This window comes from Lissotriton vulgaris, chromosome 10 (genome assembly GCF_964263255.1).
Source record: "Lissotriton vulgaris chromosome 10, aLisVul1.2, whole genome shotgun sequence".
Lineage (NCBI taxonomy): Eukaryota > Metazoa > Chordata > Amphibia > Caudata > Salamandridae > Lissotriton > Lissotriton vulgaris.
In genome coordinates, this window is record NC_141698.1 from 638,380,101 (window position 1) to 638,400,118 (window position 20,018).

A 20,018-nucleotide genomic window follows, 5' to 3' on the forward strand; every position below is an offset into this window, starting at 1 on the left:
ATTCAAAGATTGGCACCCAGAATCTTGCTTTATGAAAATTCCTTCAGTTAGCTACCACAGATGCATGCATCCACGGTGCCCATCTTTGAGTGCATTTCTTAAAGTGTAACATTTTTTATTCACTGATAATGCACAGACATTGGCCCGCTAGGGAAGAAAATCAAGCATTCATAATGCCAATAGATTCCACGAGCAGGGCCTGTTTGCTTTGCCAATGCTTGTTCTCTGTGGCATGTAGACTTCATCACTTTGCACTGAACACTACATTTCTTCCACTACTATTTGTATGCTGTGCGTCATTAACACCTTTACCGCGGTGAATATTCCACCGCGGTGGGGGCGTTCGATGGAGTGTGCCGGGTTGCGTCAGCCAATGGTCGTGCGCAGCACCCAGCAGGTAGTAACGGCCGACGCGAGCATGGAAGGGGTTAAACATCTTGCGAAAAACAAATGACATCTGCACTTCAAAATTCATTGCTTCCTCAACATGTTTCCACAATAATCAAGATTATTATTCACAAGCCTCTGCACTCTTACAAGCCAGTTCTGTAATTATAATTAGTGGTGGGCAACGTTTTTACTTTGGCCACCTTTTTAGGTAGTGTCTGGTGAGTGCCCCTTTGGTGAACATGTGTGTAGTTTGAAGACTTTGTCCATTTTGGAGAAGAGAAGTAGAAACCTCCCTATCACTAACAAGAAGTCACCATTATGATAGTTTCCTACCCGAGAAGGTCTCCAGTAAGGGACAACCTAAAGGAGGACATGATGGTGGTTTCCTGATGTGGTTTGTGTTAGCATCCTGCTGCAGCCATGCTGTCTCCTTTGGTCACATGTTGGGGTGGGTGGGGAAAGTTGTGGCCATGGAAAATGCATGATGAGTGGAGTTGCGAGCAGGGTAAATGGCAGAGCTGAGCACAGGATGAAGAGGTTACTTTGCCCAGGTGGTGTGTGGGAAAGGGCACCCATGCGGGTTGTTGTCCTTCAGAATCGTCTTGTTATTGACGTCATCTTGGCAGATAGAGGTGGAGCCTGTAAGGTCATCGGGTCAAGTTGCTGTGTTTTCATTCCAGAAAACGCGCCATCCGTATACAAAGCTATTACACGTCTTCATAAAATTGCCAATCTGATACATCAGAATCCAGGCACCTGGACTTGGTCCGGTTGGTTCTGGACAACGTTAACCGCTTGGGGATGGAAGATCCTATCCTTCCTAGGCATTGGCCTAGTCCTAGTATTCAGTTGCTGCCTGTGCCTACAGTGTGGGCCAGCGATTTGTGGACTGTGTGCCACGTCATGCATTGAACATTCCAGTTTTCTCTCACAACGTCAAAGAAGGAAAGAAGAGCAAATGATGTTACAAGAACAAACTGATCGATTCATGAGGATCGATATATCATGAAGGGTCCGTAGGGAACAAGGAGGGAATGAGGAAATATAAATTTTATGGTCAAGTTGTGTTCCCTATCGTGTACCCCACCGTCTCCATGTACAAGCTTAAAGTGCATGTAACTTCCCTCCTGTGCCAGCTATGAAGACGCAAATACATTTGCGTCCAACGTTAACATGTCCTCTTTCAGACCCACCCTGAATGGGTTGAATAGTCCGTTCCTAAGTATACTATGCCAACGTCTTTTTGTAGTGTACTTTACACGTTTTTCAGCTCTGGCAAAGAAGGCCCTGAATTTCTGCCATCGAGGCTTTTTCTGGCTTCTGACTCTGAAAGCCTCAGCCCAGGCTGTCTCTGTACCCGTGAACTCTGACTTACTTCCAGCGCGGCCCACCGCGTTTAGCTCAGCCTGCTGCCTGCCAAGACTGACTACAACCTTCGAATTATCTGTTCCGCTCCTCGAAAATACATTCCTGCCTACTAGTTTAAGTAAACATTCCCCCAGCTGCAGAGCAGAAGGGCCGGCCTCACTGTCTCCGTTCAAGTAATTCATAGCCTCTGTTACCATGCTCCCATGGAAGGCCCATGCCCCCACGCTTCTCATGCAGACACTTAGGCGCTTATACACGCACTCACAGTCAGTATAGAATAGCTTCTGCCCCAGAGACCTTTTCCGTTCAGATAATATGGTTCCCAAACATCAGATATCAGATATGATAGAAGTATGAGTTGATCTGACATGCCAGACTTCTGTCTCTTTCCGCTAGTGTAAATGTCAAGTCCCCTGCACCCTCCAGTTTCACGTCAATCACACGTCATGCAGCTGCGCGCGCATCCAAGCCTCCGATTTCTGCTGACATTGCAACATTTCTGTTTTGTGCCACCCACTTATGACACCTACCTGTGACGTTTCTAGCACACACCTCTATGTTCACGCCTAGTTCACGCCTTCTAATTACGTATCACTACCACGTGGATGCTGTTATCTTGTCTTCTCTCAGCTGTTACGCCTACTATATTGGTTTCTATGATGTGATTTAAGTATATAAGCTATGTATTGTCAATAAAATATTGCTCTATCCCTTCCTGAACCCCTTGTGGTTGCAGGAACATGATATCCAGTTCCGGAACGATTCCTTTTTAAGGAATAAAACCCCTAAGAACTCTAACACCACGGACTCTGTTTTTTTCTTTCCGATTGAGTTATTATTGATTAAGTACTTACCTGCATAGAAATTAAGACGGTAAATTAAATATTTACGACATTTTGGCGCCCGAACAGGGACCCCTCCCCCACCCCACGCGCCGGTTGGTGCGTTGCAAGCTCTGTCCCCTGCCATCAGTTAGACGGAAACTACGCGTACCGGCAGGATTTCCTGTATCTCCCTCTGGCCCACGGAGGTGACGAAGACTGCGATCAGCACCCAGACGAGGCGGTGAGGAGTGCGGAGGACCCCGACCAGAGCCTAGCCGAAAGAAGCAAGGTCCGAGGTGTCAAGAGGCCCACCAGTTTTCCGAAGTACCCACGTGTTGAGTCGAGTCGAATCCGGTCCAGTCCAGTCGAGTTTTCCGAGGCCTTCTGTTTCCGTGCTTCCCGGTGAGTACCATTGCTGGGACGTATCTAGACGGGTTTGGGTACACAAGTCCGGTCTGCACTGTTTTTAGACAGTGTATCTGTACTGTTTAGCAGTACATCAGTTATTCAAGTTTTTGCATTGTCTCTGACAGTGTATCTGTGCTGTTTAGCAGTACATCCGGTATAGGGGGGTAGTCATATATGTCTCAAATGTCTTTTCATATGATTAATGTCGTGGTATGAGTGTGACTGTTTTTAATGTGCATTATCGTGTTCTTGTGTAACTAGCTGTATTCAGTATTAAGTAGCAAGGATTGAGCATTCAGTATTGAGTAAACAAGATGCCGTTTTTCAACAAGTTAAAGCAGATAGGAACTAGGAAAGGGATACTAGAGGAAGAAATTCCTATCCCCCTAGGGACACTCCTGGAAATTTTATGTACCACAAGCATGGCTTAGATGCCATATTGTATCTAGATTTATGGGCCGATTATACTAAGCATCTAGACGAGAGACACAGATGGCCTGTTACCGGAACATGGGATGCCGAGTGCATCATGAAGGTAGAGGAAGCACTATGGAAAAAGAAAGCCAGACAATCTCAGAAAGACGCCATAGAGTTTTGGCGTAAGGAATCACATAAGCGTGCTGAAAAAGCACTACGTAGAGAAGACAGACTTAAAGAATCAGATAAAGCCCAAGAAAACGAATTAGTTACTGAAGGGATCCGAGTAAAATCAGAGCAAATAGACCGCGCACGAAACAATCTCGTAAATGGCATGTATCTCGCGGCCGAGGGTTCGCCTGAGGCCACTTCAGAAATACCGAAAAATCTGCCGCCACCATTGGTTCCAACTAAAGTAACTCACAGGGCCACTAAAGACATATTCCTGAATTCCTATCTAGAGGATGTAGCACCCGCTTACACCAATCTGCCTGTTCGCGTGCCGCCTACTGACGGTGACGGGGGAAGCAACCCGCCTCCAGACCATAACCCGCCACAACTGCAACCAGGTTTCCCCGTTCGACAGCCCATCATTCCTCCACCTCCACCACTTCCCGCACCTAAAGTTGATCTACCGAAACCGCTTCTACCTGACCCTACTAAAGGACAAATTCAAGTACAGATACAGACTCCACAGAGAGATAATGTCCAAGCTTCCGCCTCAGGAGGTGCGATAGGGGGTCTTCGGACCCCGCCATTAACACACAGATTACACCTTAGGGATATGCAGAACCCCTTTACGTTCAAATCACCCCGTCTCGACATACTCAAAGAACCACTTGCAGTTTGCAGATATGATCCAGTACCTGGCAAGGATGATAGAATGATGATGGCATCACTACGGTTACGACATGCTGCAGATTACCTACTGTTATTCCCTGGAATGAAAGAGAGCCTAGATAGAATCTACCATTTTGTCCAGACTGGGCAAGACCCTGAAAGTATTAAGGATGCCATGGCGCATCAGCAAGTTGACACTCAAGCATATATACTACGTTTTTTCATAAATTGCCTAATAAGAGAACGAGATAGGCCTGAAACAGAACAGGATGAATTAGATGGACTCAACAAGTGGGGTCAAAATATATCCGAAGGAAAACATGATAAAGGGGGTAGCATAGCCAGTATGTATAGGAAAATAAGAAAAGCAGTGATAGAAATACACGAAAAAGAGAAAGAAAAGGCTTCCTCCGAGGAGGAAGAAGAACTTGAAGAACCAAAAAGGACTACAGATACGATAGCGTATGTAGGTAAGGGAACTTACCTTAGGAAAGGCATTCGTCCAGAAAGCAAGAGAGTTTTTCTCTCTGGCTTAACAAAACCGAATTCTCCTGAACATCAGTTCCAGGAGACTGATAAAAGGCTTCGAGACCGAATAGGGTACCATGTACTCAATTCTATGGATGAACAAGAACTAGCCCGGTCAGCAGTATTATGGGCTGACAATCCGGACATATACAATGATGACACCGTAGCGCAGACATTTCTGAACCTATCCCCAGACGAACAGAAATTAGCAGGTGTATACATGATTCAGCACCTCCTCACGTTATACAGAAACCAACATTCTGATCCAGGTCCCTTACACGATACATTAGAAGCACTACTCATGGATAGATGGAGAGGTCTAAGTACCAAGTTAATACAAATAATTCTAGAACAACGACATAGATATAACACTTTCGTAAGCTCCGAATATGTTCCCGCTCCGCCACCAGAAAGGAAAATGTATCATATGGAACGTCTGCATGGCATTGAAAGTCAGAACCCCTTACGAGAAGTACATCCAGTTATGGGTGACGATCATACCTTGAAACGTGTATATGTACACACGCCTCTGACTAAGTTAGAACTGTTAGAAATGAAGAAACTAGTACCCAGTCATGATAAAGACCCTGCAGGTTTTCACAGAGAACTTAAAGACATGTTACTGATGGGGGATTACACATATGAAGATATCATGAAAATGTTAAAGGTACTGCTGCCCACGGGCATCTACGAGAAACTGAAGGAAAAGGAATGGGAGGTGGGAGAGAAAAAGATTGTATGGGCAGAAATAGAAGACGAAGAGAACAAACGTATCCCAGGGGTAGGCCTTGGGGAGAAAACTAAAGCATTACCAGGTTTGATAGTACAGGTTCTGCCAAGATTATTGACAACTAGAAAGGAAGACTGGGACGCAATCTCAGCATGTAAACAGAAGCCAGATGAAGATACTAGTGACTTCTATTCAAGATTCGAGAAATGTTTTATTATTAATAGTGGTCTTAAACCAAGTAGCGAGTCGTACCCGCATCTTTTTGTATCTAAGTTAGTCGAGAATTCCCTGTTAGCAGTTAAAAACCGTGTATACAAGGTTGAAAGTACATGGCAAGCAAACACGCCATCACAGATGTTACAAATGTTACAATACCATCAGAACAGAATTAGAGAAGAACAAGATCATGAACAGAAACGTATGAAAGACACGAAAATGAAAATGTTAGTAGCCCAATCAGTTCCAGCCGACGGCCAAAGAAAGGGTACGACCCAGACAGGTCACACCGCAGCTCCCGTTAAAGGGACATGCAACTATTGCAAGCAGCCAGGTCACTACGTACATGAATGTCCAGTTCTGAAACATAACATAGCAACAGGTAAAACTAAAGAGAGACCGCATCCACCGAGACAAGACCAGGCCCAGCAACAGACCTCACAGAACGTACAGCCCATGCAGAATACGCAGCCTATGCATGCTTCATCTCATACAGCACAGACAGTAGCGGTATCACAGCCACAGCCCATTGCCGCGACTCAACAAGTTTCCCAACAGATGTACCAGTATGCCCAATCTGCTTACCCCGATTACCAACGATACGCATGAAACAGCCTAGAGAGGGAGTTGGGCTTGCCTCTTATTGAAATTCCTGTAGATCAAGAAGGTCCTTATGTACACAGTCAAGTATTGGGAAAAGACAGAAAGTTTTTAATTGACACAGGGGCAAGCCGCACCACAATAAGCCATGGCGAAGTCCCAGGGGCACCCCTCTCAGGCTCACAGAATGTTTCCCTTGGTTTTTCAGGACAGCCCATCGTAAATGAGGTATCAGAACCCGTCCCCCTGGCTGTGGGTCCGTTATCACGTGTTACAGACTTGTTACTTACGAAATCATGTCCAGAAAATCTGTTAGGAATAAAGACATTGAAGGCTCTAGGAGCTATAATATGTTGTTCCCCGGAGGGAGTTAGACTCTTTCTGCGGGATTTCAAGGGTCATTATGTATTACGAGAGTTTGATGTCAGATTGAAAAATGTACCAGATCACTTGTGGGCAAAAGGCCCAACTGATGTAGGTTGTATTCATATCACACCATACCGTGTTACACTCAAGCCAGGAGTTGTTTTACCCCGAATCAGACAATACAAGTTACCACCCGATGCTGTAGTGGCTTTACTGGAAATCATTGAAGAGCTCATTGCCCAAGGAGTGGTCGTAGAGACCGACTCCAATATCTGTAATTCACCCATCATTCCGATTCTTAAACGTACTGATCCCAATGCACCGCCAGTATATCGGCTGGTGATTGATCTGCGAGAACTGAATAAATGCATTGTACCACAGTACCCTGTGGTCCCCGATATCTCTTCCCTATTGACTGCTATTGATTCTGAAGCAACGTTCTTTACTGTAATTGATCTCAAGAACGCTTTCTTTAGTGTACCCATTGATCCAGAGAGCCAATACCTCTTCGGATTCAGTTTAAATGGACGAAGTTTCAAATTTTCCCGCGCACCTCAAGGATTCACAGAAAGCCCCAGCATCTATAGTCAAGCACTGAAAAGACAACTAGATTGTATTCAAATGCCAGTTAACACCGCTTTACTGCAATACGTCGATGATCTGCTGATCACCGCACGAAGTGAGCCCGAATGTGAACAAGCATCACTGACAGTATTACATTTTCTGGCCGACAAGGGACACAAGGTGTCTCCTTCGAAGCTACAATTCTGTGTTCAGCAAGTTGTGTACTTGGGTCACTTGCTGTCCAAAGTGGGGAGACAGCTCACTCCCGATCGCATTCAGTTAATTGTAAATATGCCACAACCCCAGACACAAAAGGAAGTGCGGGCCTTCATAGGTCTCACCTCGTACTGCAGACAATGGATCCCCCAATATGCATTTCTAGCTAAACCACTCATTCAGTTAACAACACAGGAGGCAGCGACTTCGACTGTCCTCCCTTGGACTCAGGAACACACGCAAGCCTTTGAGGAATTAAAGAAAGCATTATGCCAAGCACCAGTTTTAGCGACACCTTGTTACAGTAAACCGTTTACACTTTTTGTTACAGAACGTGATGGTACAGCACTGTCTGTCCTCACTCAAGACCAAGCAGGTTCACATAAGCCTTGCGCTTATTTTTCAAGTACATTGGATTCAGTAGCCCAGGCACTCCCTGCGTGCTTAAAGTCAGTAGCAGCAACAGCATTAGCAATCAGACAGAGCGATTCAATTGTTTTAGGCCATCAATTAACAGTACAAGTTCCACATTCTGTAGAGGTTCTTTTAAACAGAACCCAGACTCAGCACTTGACTATAGCACGACTGACAGGTTACGAATTAACGCTATTCCAGCCACACATAGAAATCAGACGCTGCAGCATTCTGAACCCCGCAACACTGTTACCTTCAATTATGACAGATCCAGCCCCGCATGATTGTATAAAGATCATTAATGCAGTAACAAAACCTCGACGAGACTTAACAGATGTTCCACTGACAAATCCAGACCTGACACTTTATGTGGATGGTTCATGTATGAGAACAAGTACAGGAGAATTAGTGGCCGCGTATGCAGTGACCACTGAAACCGAAGTTAAAGAAACACATCGTATTGACACACTGTCTGCTCAAGCGGCAGAGCTTATTGCTCTGACCCGAGCCTGTATACTAGCCAAAACAGAAATGTTAACATATACACTGATTCCCGTTATGCGTTCGGAGTTGTACACGACTTCGGAATGTTATGGCAAGAACGAGGTTTCTTGACCTCTCATGGTGCCAAGATTCAACACGGTCCCCTCATTCAAGCACTGCTAGAAGCAATACATCTGCCTTCAGGCATATCTGTCATGAAGTGTAAAGCACATACTAAAGTTACAGATTCTGTTTCCCAGGGTAACGACCTGGCAGACCAGACAGCAAAACATACAGCATTGACTCACACTCAGACAACTGACGTGACAAAGACAATAGTACCGACAAATTGTATGACAGTCAGGGATCCCACACTAGATGTAATCGATATTCAGACACATGCTACCCCAGATGAAATAAAGAAATGGACTGAACTAGGAGGGATCCAGACAGATCAAGGTTGGATGACGAAGGGAAAATCTACATGGTTTCTCCCTGACTCTATGGTTCAAGTCATAATCAATACAGCACATAGTCCAGCACATCTAGGAGAGAAAGCGATGTTAGACAGTTTACAAAATCTTTGGAGCAATAAACACTTACGAGCAGCAGCAAAACAGAAAGTGCGTACTTGCATGATCTGTTGTCAGTTCAATCCAGGTAAAAGCGTCCCTGTAGAGCAAGGTGGATTTCATCCTCCCGATCACCCTTTTGAAGTCCTCCAGATGGATTATATCCAGATGGACCGTTGTCGAGGATTCAAATATGTCCTCGTAATTGTTTGTGCACTTTCCCGTTGGACCGAAGCATATCCAGTCCCAGATTACACTGCTCCGACCACTGCCAAGCAGCTGGTTCGAGAATTCTTCCCGCGGTACGGCTTGCCTCGTGTCGTGTACTCAGATAACGGACAGCCATTCTCATCCGAATTAATGAAACAAGTTTCCTTGCTGCTAGGATATCAGTGGAAATTCCATTGTGTCCGACATCCCGAAGCCGCAGGCCTTGTAGAGAGGCATAACCAGACACTAAAGACCCGCCTTGCTAAAATATGTCAAGAGAAAGGGGTCGACTGGATAGTCGCCCTGCCAGTTGCACTGTTCTATATGAGAATGGTTGCCCACTCGAGATCAGGACTATCCCCGTACGAAGTGGTCTTTGGTAGACCACCGAATATGTGGGGGACGCCCATTCCTAAGAAAATTACTGATGTTGATTGTAACATGTTGACAGATTACCTTGCCTCCTTGATGTCTGCACTCCAATCATGTCGTTCACAGGTTGCCACAGCCTTCCCTGACAACACTGATGTAAAGCCGCATGATGTCCGTCCTGGGGACCTGGTCTTGATTAGGAACTTCGACAGGAAAAGTCCGCTGGAGCCCCGCTGGAAAGCGCCGAAGACCGTCCTTCTTACTACGAGGATAGCAGTAAAGGTGGAAGGCAGAAAGGGGTGGATACACACGAGTCATATTAAACAATGCAACGAACTGAAACCAGACCCAGACTCGTCCACCCCTTCCAAAGACTGTATTGAGCCTAGTGACTTTAAAGTTTCCGAACGAGAGAAAACTCCCCAAGAGGAGTATAAATTAAAACTCCGATCTAGCCAGTCAGACAGTTTAATTGTTTAAGTCCTCCCCTAGGTGAATCGGTTAAATAGTTTCTGACATGTACCCCCTAGATCGAGATAGAGAGAGAGAGAGACAACTCAAGAAACGTACATATTGCAAATCACTGCGTAGTCACTGTATAGTGACATTATTAATTATGTTTTTTCTAAGTCTCCTGATTATTGTTGCAAGTATACTGCTTCCTATCTATTACCCTATTTTCAAGCGTGAACAATCTGCTTACAATGTTTCTGCTGAACATTCTTTTAGTGAGTTACCTCCACATGAACTTTCTTACAGACTCGCGCTGCGCAACAACACATTCATTAGTATGTTACATCATACCCATCAGACTAATAATGCTACAAACTGCTGGATATGTGGCCGACTCCCTCCCTACCAGAAATACAAGGGAGCTCTGCCCCTCTTTCCGTACCTGTTCACTCACAATGGCTCCTGTGGTGCATGGTTTAAAATAATTAATTCCTTAGATCCTGATATTGCTGTTTTCAAAGGGAGCTGGGTTTGGGGAAACTTGAACTTAGTTCTGCTTAATGTCTGTTACCCTGATAAGAAGGGACTCCCCACTAGAATAGGAACTGATCTAGAAAATGAAGTATATGGATTAGGTAATTACACAATTAACCTTATGATTCTTACTGTTGAATACGAAGCTTCACCAGTTCTGCCCGCTATGTCAGTATTACCAGTCACTGGTGAATTATGTGTCAGTAAGAAAGGTTCAGTACACTTAGGTCATAGTAAATGTACTACCGTGGTCGAATTCAGTGATCAAGGTAATTCGTCCTTTAGAGCTACCCGTCATTCCTATTTTGTTTGTGGTCATACCGCATACATACGTTTACCTCCAGATTGGGATGGTACCTGTTATATTGCATTCCTTCTGCCACCTGTTTTTCTAGCCCCTCCTGATTATCACAGAAATACAAATCTAGTAAAGAATAGACTCCGAAGAGATCTCCCGCTTGTCGACTACACAGAAACGGCATGGGAACAATACACCGATTTTAATAAAGGATTCTTTTTCTTTTTAGGCCCCGTCCAAAATAGTAAACTAATACGCAGATTAACTAGAACACTTGAAGCAGTAGTGAATGAAACTGCCTCCGCCCTAGGTAACTTAACCGAAGAGCAGTCCGCCATGCGGGTTGTTGTCCTTCAGAATCGTCTTGTTATTGACGTCATCTTGGCAGATAGAGGTGGAGCCTGTAAGGTCATCGGGTCAAGTTGCTGTGTTTTCATTCCAGAAAACGCGCCATCCGTATACAAAGCTATTACACGTCTTCATAAAATTGCCAATCTGATACATCAGAATCCAGGCACCTGGACTTGGTCCGGTTGGTTCTGGACAACGTTAACCGCTTGGGGATGGAAGATCCTATCCTTCCTAGGCATTGGCCTAGTCCTAGTATTCAGTTGCTGCCTGTGCCTACAGTGTGGGCCAGCGATTTGTGGACTGTGTGCCACGTCATGCATTGAACATTCCAGTTTTCTCTCACACCGTCAAAGAAGGAAAGAAGAGCAAATGATGTTACAAGAACAAACTGATCGATTCATGAGGATCGATATATCATGAAGGGTCCGTAGGGAACAAGGAGGGAATGAGGAAATAAATATTTTATGGTCAAGTTGTGTTCCCTATCGTGTACCCCACCGTCTCCATGTACTAGCTTAAAGTGCATGTAACTTCCCTCCTGTGCCAGCTATGAAGACGCAAATACATTTGCGTCCAACGTTAACATGTCCTCTTTCAGACCCACCCTGAATGGGTTGAATAGTCCGTTCCTAAGTATACTATGCCAACGTCTTTTTGTAGTGTACTTTACACGTTTTTCAGCTCTGGCAAAGTAGGTCCTGAATTTCTGCCATCGAGCCTTTTTCTGGCTTCTGACTCTGAAAGCCTCAGCCCAGGCTGTCTCTGTACCTGTGAACTCTGACTTACTTCCAGCGCGGCCCACCGCGTTTAGCTCAGCCTGCTGCCTGCCAAGACTGACTACAACCTTCGAATTATCTGTTCCGCTCCTCGAAAATACATTCCTGCCTACTAGTTTAAGTAAACATTCCCCCAGCTGCAGAGCAGAAGGGCCGGCCTCACTGTCTCCGTTCAAGTAATTCATAGCCTCTGTTACCATGCTCCCATGGAAGGCCCATGCCCCCACGCTTCTCATGCAGACACTTAGGCGCTTATACACGCACTCACAGTCAGTATAGAATAGCTTCTGCCCCAGAGACCTTTTCCGTTCAGATAATATGGTTCCCAAACGTCAGATATCAGATATGATAGAAGTACGAGTTGATCTGACATGCCAGACTTCTGTCTCTTTCCGCTAGTGTAAATGTCAAGTCCCCTGCACCCTCCAGTTTCACGTCAATCACACGTCATGCAGCTGCACGCGCATCCAAGCCTCCGATTTCTGCTGACATTGCAACATTTCTTTTTTGTGCCACCCACTTATGACACCTACCTGTGACGTTTCTAGCACACACCTCTATGTTCACGCCTAGTTCACGCCTTCTAATTACGTATCACTACCACGTGGATGCTGTTATCTTGTCTTCTCTCAGCTGTTACGCCTACTATATTGGTTTCTATGATGTGATTTAAGTATATAAGCTATGTATTGTCAATAAAATATTGCTCTATCCCTTCCTGAACCCCTTGTGGTTGCAGGAACATGATATCCAGTTCCGGAACGATTCCTTTTTAAGGAATAAAACCCCTAAGAACTCTAACACCACGGACTCTGTTTTTTTCTTTCTGATTGAGTTATTATTGATTAAGTACTTACCTGCATAGAAATTAAGACGGTAAATTAAATATTTACGACAGCATCATCAGCACTCTTTTGTCTTGAGCGACCCTTGGTGCTGGAGATTTGTTTCCTACTGTTGCTATATGACACAGAACCTGTCCCTGAACTTGCTGAATTTACAGAGTGCTCTCTGGATAATTTCACTGTGTACAAGAGCTCCTACAAACATATGTACAGCATACTAAGGGTCTGATTATGACTTTGACGGTGTGGGAGTGTGGCTGTCATGCCTCTGCCCCGCTCCCACACTGCCAAAGTCCTCCGCTGGCCTCCCGCCTGATTATGAGTTTTCTTGTTGTCTGGCAGGCAGTCCTTTGTCGATCCCACAGGGGTGCCTTTGAAAAAGACACCGCAATAGCAGCGCCAACGCCTGTTACTGCACGGCATGGACTCGGCAGTCCATGCCGTGCAGGAAAGGGGGTGCATGCACATTGGGGGGCACAACATGTGCCCCCTGCTTGCATCCCTATGGCTTGAGGCACCAGGGGAACTGTAGGACCTGCTTAGTTCCCTTACCACCAGGCTTTTCATGGCAGGCTCACAGCCATGAAAAGTCTGCCAGTGAGGAAACTCATAGTATGCTTGCCAGTGCCGGAACTGCACCATCAGTATCTTTCTGCCTCACACCGCTGCAACACTGCAGCGGGCATGCAGCCATCCAGCCATCCGACGACCAAACACAAAATCTGGTGGTCGAACTGCCGGTGCAGTGGTAGCCGCCACACCACCGTGGGTTTGGCGGTCCAATGGACCACCAAACTGATAATCACACCTAGATATTAGAATTTTTAGCAATTCTTCAAACTTAAAAATAACTGTTAAATTTTGTTAAAACTAAAAGAAAAAGGGATCTTTTTATGCTTCCTTTTCAGTTAATGCATCCCAGGGCCATCCTCGTTAGGAACAGTATCTAAGATCACAGTTCTCGCTGCATGATCATCTATCTGACAGAGGTATACTCATATTTAAGGTTCTAAATAACCAGAAGGCTGTTCCTATTATTTAACATAATTGCTCAAGTGTATATCAAGAACTGCTGTGAATAACTGCTCCTGTCACATGATTTTAAAATGGTAACAAAGGACTTCTGTGTTCTTTTGTATTTTTGCAGGCCAATACCACCCATGACAACTTGCAGTCCATAACCTCTGGTGATTGGGATGTGACAAAAATTTTGTCTTACGATGAAAAGCGGCAGAAAATGTAAGCATCCAGTTTATCAGTGATCAAAACACATTCTGATCCCCGAGGATTTTCCTAGGTGTGAGTCTGACGGGATAGAGAGACAAGAATTAAGATAATGGACAGGAAATTTATCCAGTTGAGATTTCAAAGGTTTGTGGCCTATCACCTAGAGCAAGATAATCAGGATTTTAGAATTTTGATGCAATATGTTTTAAAAAGATTCGAAGACTATTATAAAATTATAGAGGAGTAATTAATCATCTCTCCTTGGGTCCGCATACAACAGTCAAAATAGTATATGAGTTAAAATAAACAATGATCCCCAAAAATTGTAAGTCTAACTCTTTTCTACTTCATCTTAATAGATACTTCCTCAGTACAGAAGATTCACCCATACGACGGCATTTATACAGGTAAGATTTATTTTCGAATTACTATATTCCCTGTGCTTGCTTTTGAATGTCAACTATAGGCCTATATATTATTCATATGTGCGCCTCTATGCTATGAAAATGCCTAGACATGTGTTTAATTTGGATTATAACCATTGCTGTGCTTAAAGGTGAAGGAATGTTCATCCTGGAGTCAATTCAAATGGAGCAGGGGGTCAGTGCAGGACTCTACTGGAATGACATGCTCATCCCTTTTAATCATGAAATATTGTAAACTGAAAGCCGAAATTCCATATGCAGCTAAACCACGGCATAGCCAAACATAGATCTGCTGAATGTGATCCTGCATCTGCGGATCTTATTTCATGGAGTTAATGACACCTGAAGTCACATAAACACTGATGGTTTGAAATAAGCAAGGATTCCAAGATGAATCCTGAGAATCTGCTGCTTAATAAGGCATTATCTGAGGAATCTGGAATTCTGCAAGCGTTCCCACCCACAACATTGGTTATTCCCCACTCTGCCCTCATTCCCATGGAGATTTTAGCTGTTTTGGGGAAATTGTGGGACAGAGTCACCCCCAGGTAAACAAAATCATGGAGTAACTCTAGGGGTTTAATATAGGCCAATATTCTGGTCTGGGTAGACCTAGAGGGGTTAAGCACCATATATGTGGTTTTACTGATGATCAGCTTTAGGCTGAGGTCTGCACATAACTCCAAGAAATAGTAAAACTTTCTCACAGACCTCCAGGACTTTCCGAGATGCGAAGAGTCTCATTTGAAAATAATAATGTGGGTATTTTCAAAGGGCCAATTTTAGGGGCATCATTTTCTCAAAAATGTAAAGCCTCTGCCAAGTCATTAAAGATCAAGGGGATTAGGGTTGGGGCTAAATCTCACCCCTGCTGCACTCCCCTCTCAAATCGGAAGTAAGTCGGACTGCTCCCCACTCTTCCAGTGCCTGACACGTGCATAGCTTGTCCCATGAATTCTAGTGAGAATATCGCAGATATTTGCTTGTACTCCCATACTTTCCAAGATGTCCCAGTTTGCTCCTAGGGACCATATCTGAGGCAGTTTTTAGGTCTACAAAAACACATTTTCTCTAAGTTAGGCCTGGCTGCTTTTTGTGCCAAGCTATCCAGGGATAAGAACAGGTTACTTTGGTGACTTTATTGTGGTTCACGCTGCCAGGGATTGTGGGTGTTGCCTGACCAGGGCTAACACCCCAGTCAACCAACAATCCAATTTCTCACAAGTATGCTCTGGCGTTCAATTGGAACATCCCCGTAATCCCCACCCGCACTGCAAACAGGAAGAATATAATTGTGAATGGAGATGCTATTATCTAGTGCCACATGTTCAGCAATACTATAAGGTACTGTCACTAATTTGGTGCCGCGCTGAACCACACACACACGTAGCCAGGGGGTGGCTTTGTAGCACAGAGAATGGAAAAAAACATGCAGGGAAGAAGACTGTTGTGTAGGCTTTCCTGTGTGTATTATTTTATACCCAAACAAAGTAATGTCGAAGCATAAAACACACTCTATTCTGTGACAAAGCTATTCTAGGTGGTTGGGTATGGCTCCACCAGCATAAAAGTCCTTGTACAGTGCCAACCTCCTGCTGTATTAGTATGTTTGAACTCAATAATCAGTTTCAATGACTTCCTGATTTGTTTAGCTTATTAGGGTGTGCTTTGTGGTGGAATCCCACTATGCCACAGGTCCTATATTGGCCCTGAATTATTCGAATTCTATGACTAATGGTGCATTGGATATGTGTTGAATGGTGAATGCAATCTAATTTTGTAAGTTCCCAATCCAATGTATAAAAGTAATATCGGTCAATTGGGTTCTCAAACCATTAACATTGAATTAAAAATGATGTGGTTAATACAATCTGATGATGTAAAAGTGTGACATTGGTATACGGGCTGTCAAGCCAAGAATGTCCAAGCCGGATTCATTTCTAGAACCCAAAAACATCTGACCTGTATGATGTCAATTTGGTGACTGTTGGCTATCAGCTGGCACTGACCACACTCCACCCTCCCATTTCTGGTTACTACAATTGATGATAATTTGAGAAGAGCATGGCTAAAATCCAGGGTACTTGAGCAGTGACCCCAGTGCTGCTCTGCAATTTCCTGGTTTGAGACACATTTAATGGTGTCAACAGCCACACTTCCACCATTTATAAAATTCCCTGCTCCCCAGTCATTTCTGCCTAGCTCCCAGCAATTGTTGCATTTTATAACATAGAAGTAAATTCCAGGTAGCTTATAATCAAAATACGCTGAGCACTTCCCTACATTGAACTGCTCGGTGCAGGCCATAGACTGTAAACTGGGACTACAGCTTTTGGTGGTAGAACCGCAGATAATTGGTCCGCTACGTTCAAGGCAATTTCTTTACCACCAGGATGGCTCATATTTCATTTATACGCTACCTGGAATTTACTTATACAACCCTTTCCTGGCGGACCACTCTTGGAAATATACACTTGTTTTTCTGATTCGAAAAGTGCTTGAACCTGCCTGCTCAATTGTTTTTCCTAGTGTGCCATTAATTGACTTGGGTAACCCCATGATACCATATCTTGCCCCAATTGTATTCCGGTCCTGATGACAACCTGAAACGCAAACAGGTTGAAACGCCGTCCACCACCAATTTTTTGGCATTTTTTGGTTCTTGACATGCTCCTAATTTAACTGTATCATTGATTTACATGTTCTGTAACCATTTTCTAAAGTCAATATTTATTGCGCCGTTTTTCACAGTGTTTTTACTTTGTCACGTGTTCACCCGCGCCATTCACTTTTTGCACAAGCACTTTGGACACACTAATTTTCTGGATTAGATTTATATACATTATAACAGTGCTGATAAAAAGTCCATAATTTATATTTGTGACATCCCAATACAGACCGCTTTCTTTTTCCATAATATTACCTATTGAGACATTGTTGTTTGTTACACATAAGTCACCCAGGTCTCAACTGGGTTTAAGGATGCCCTCCTGTGTTTTTTCTGTATCTCATCACAGTGCGAGAGAGGACGCTTTTTCAGCTAAGTTTCAGATTTTTGCACAAAACTCAGAAAAGGAGTTCTAAATATTGTTTAATTCTCAGTCAAAACACACACTGAAGCTTATTCTTTGATTTTTTCATGTTTTTGCCTTCGGGGAGTTGTAGTCTTGTTGTGTCACTATAAATACATGATCACAGTTCCAGAATGCAAAGCAAAGTGGTCTATGCTTTTCATGTGTGAAGTTGTGCAACTTCAAATCTTTGCTCTTGTGAGAAATTAGGATTTTGGTTGAGGGGTGAAACCCTTTTCAAACAACAGCCATGTCACAGTGAACCACAAAAGGTCACTCACTTAGAGGCAATGTGTAAAGTGTTTGTGCAGCACAGAAACAGAAAAAAAGTGGAAACACACCACAAGAAAAAACCCAAAGCAATTTAGAAAAATTCCAAGAATTATTTTACACCAAAATGAAAAACATCTAATCAGTAGAACCTGAGATATGTAATTTTAAAGATTTCGGTAAAAAAAGTGCCTAGAAACTGAAAGCACCAATTGCGGTTATATGGTCATGGTGTCCGGGTCCAAGTCACAAAGTCAGGCCAATTTTGATGGGGACGGAATACCTTGTGTCCTGGTGCGTCGAGATGCGAAGGCTTGCATTGGCATCTGTGGATGTCAAGGAGCCATCAGCGGGAGCTGCAAAGCGAGGTCCTGCATTGAGATGCATTTCGATGAGTCGAGGTCGGATGAGCCGTCGGTGCTGTGAGGATTTGCGTCAATGTGGGTTGGTGCTGAACCAAAGTGTGTTGGGCTGGGCTGGTTGTCAGTGTTTAGATGCATCGATGTGGGTTGGTGCTTGCACAGCTGATGATCAGAAGCTGCAGTGTTTAGTCAGGTAATGAGGTACGTTGAGATGTGTCAAGCTGGGCCAGTTGTCACTGTCGAGACGAGTTGCACTGGGTTGGGATTTGCGAGGTCGCCGAACTCTAGCTGTGATGCATGGTCCTGCATTGAGATGTTGGGTTGTATTGGCGCAGAGGAGCCTGTAATGTCCCTGTAAGTCAGAACAGCCCTTGGAGACATTGTGGTGGTTCTGGGTTTACCATTGTAAATTCAATCCTCCCTCGGACAGCAGAGTAGTCCCTCGTGCAGCAGAGCAGCTGGGCAGTCCTTCCAGCAGCAGAACAATCCTTCTGAGTCTTCCTCGGGTCGAGAAGTGATATAAACACTGGGACTGAGGGTCCCATTTTTATATGGGCTCCCACTTTGAAGGGTGAAACAGATCAAAAGCTGCTTGTATTCCAGTTCATGGAGGGGATGGCTTGGTAGTTCGGGTTAGGCTGTTCCCATTTGAGCAGGGTCAAGACTGATTTGAGTATGACTTGGTCCAAACTGAGGTGTCAATGTGGGCAAAAAACAATGGATTGGGATGCAGCTGCGAGCAATTGCAAGTGGCTGAGATTAATCCAAGCATTCCATTTATCAACTTGCTGTTGTTGCAGTTGATGCCATAAGTGCGACAGGAATGACCAGACATGGGTCCCATGCACACTGTACCACTCGATTCAAGCTATACATGGCTGATGAGCCCTTATCAGAGCAAAACTGGTCGTAGGCTGCTTATATTCCATTTCAGGGAGGACATGGCTTGGCAGTTCGGGCTGAACTGTTTCCATTAGAACAAGTTTAAGAATGATTGTCATATGGCTGTGTCCAAACTGAGGTGGCATGGTGGGTGAAAAAGGATGGATGGGGATGCAGCTCAGATCATTGCCAATGACTGAGATTAATTCAAGCATTCCATCGATCACCTTGTTGTTGTTGTTGCAGTCGACACCCTAAGTACAATGGTTATGCCCTGACGTGGGTCCCATGCTCACTGAGCTACTGAAAAGAAGCTATATCTAGCTGGTGAGCCCTTATCAGGGCAAAAACAGTCCTAGGTTACTTTCATTCCTGTTCAGCAAGGATCTGACTTGGCAGTTAGGGCTGGACTGTTCCCATTGGAGCAGGTTCAAGACTGATTTGCATATGATTGGGTCCAAACTGCGGTGCCATTGTGCATTAGAAGCGATGGATTGGGGTGCAGCCCTGAGGAATTGTCAGTGGCTTAAATTAATTCAAGCATTCCAGCCATTACCTTGTTGGTTTTAAATTACAATTCCTCAGACACCCAAACATGACTTTTCTATCTGCTCCCAGTCAATGGTTATCACTTAATAAATGTAGTAAGGGAACTCGTTGTAAAACTTTAAAGTATATGTCCACCTATTCAAACACAATGCACTCTGCCCTAAGGGCTGTTTCTTGCCTAGCGGTAACTTATGTGGACTAAAAAGGCAGGTTTAGGCCTTGCAAAAGATTAATTTTACCATGTTAAAAAGGCAGTTTGAAACTGCACACACATGCTGCAATGGAAGGCCTGAGACATGAGCAAAAACTCTACTGAGGTTGCTTGCACAGTATGTGCTGCTGGCCCAATAGTTGCATTCAATTTACAGGAACCTGGGTACCTGTAGTATCACTTTAGTAGGTTCTTACAACTGAATTAAATTTGCCATTGAGCGTTAGCCCATTTTACCATATTTAA

The 20,018-nt window shown here is 44.3% G+C and overlaps 1 protein-coding gene across 4 annotated transcripts in view; it reads left to right on the top strand.

The window, feature by feature from the left end:
- Positions 1 to 20,018, top strand: part of DPP6 (dipeptidyl peptidase like 6) — a 2,152,278-nt gene that overhangs the window by 1,844,008 nt on the left and 288,252 nt on the right. For all 4 annotated transcript variants that reach the window (XM_086941474.1, XM_086941473.1, XM_086941476.1 and 1 more), the window contains exons 14-15: positions 13,923 to 14,014; positions 14,362 to 14,409. In XM_086941474.1, coding sequence (XP_086797600.1) covers positions 13,923 to 14,014; positions 14,362 to 14,409 — 140 coding nt within the window. The remainder of the gene's footprint in view (positions 1 to 13,922; positions 14,015 to 14,361; positions 14,410 to 20,018) is intronic.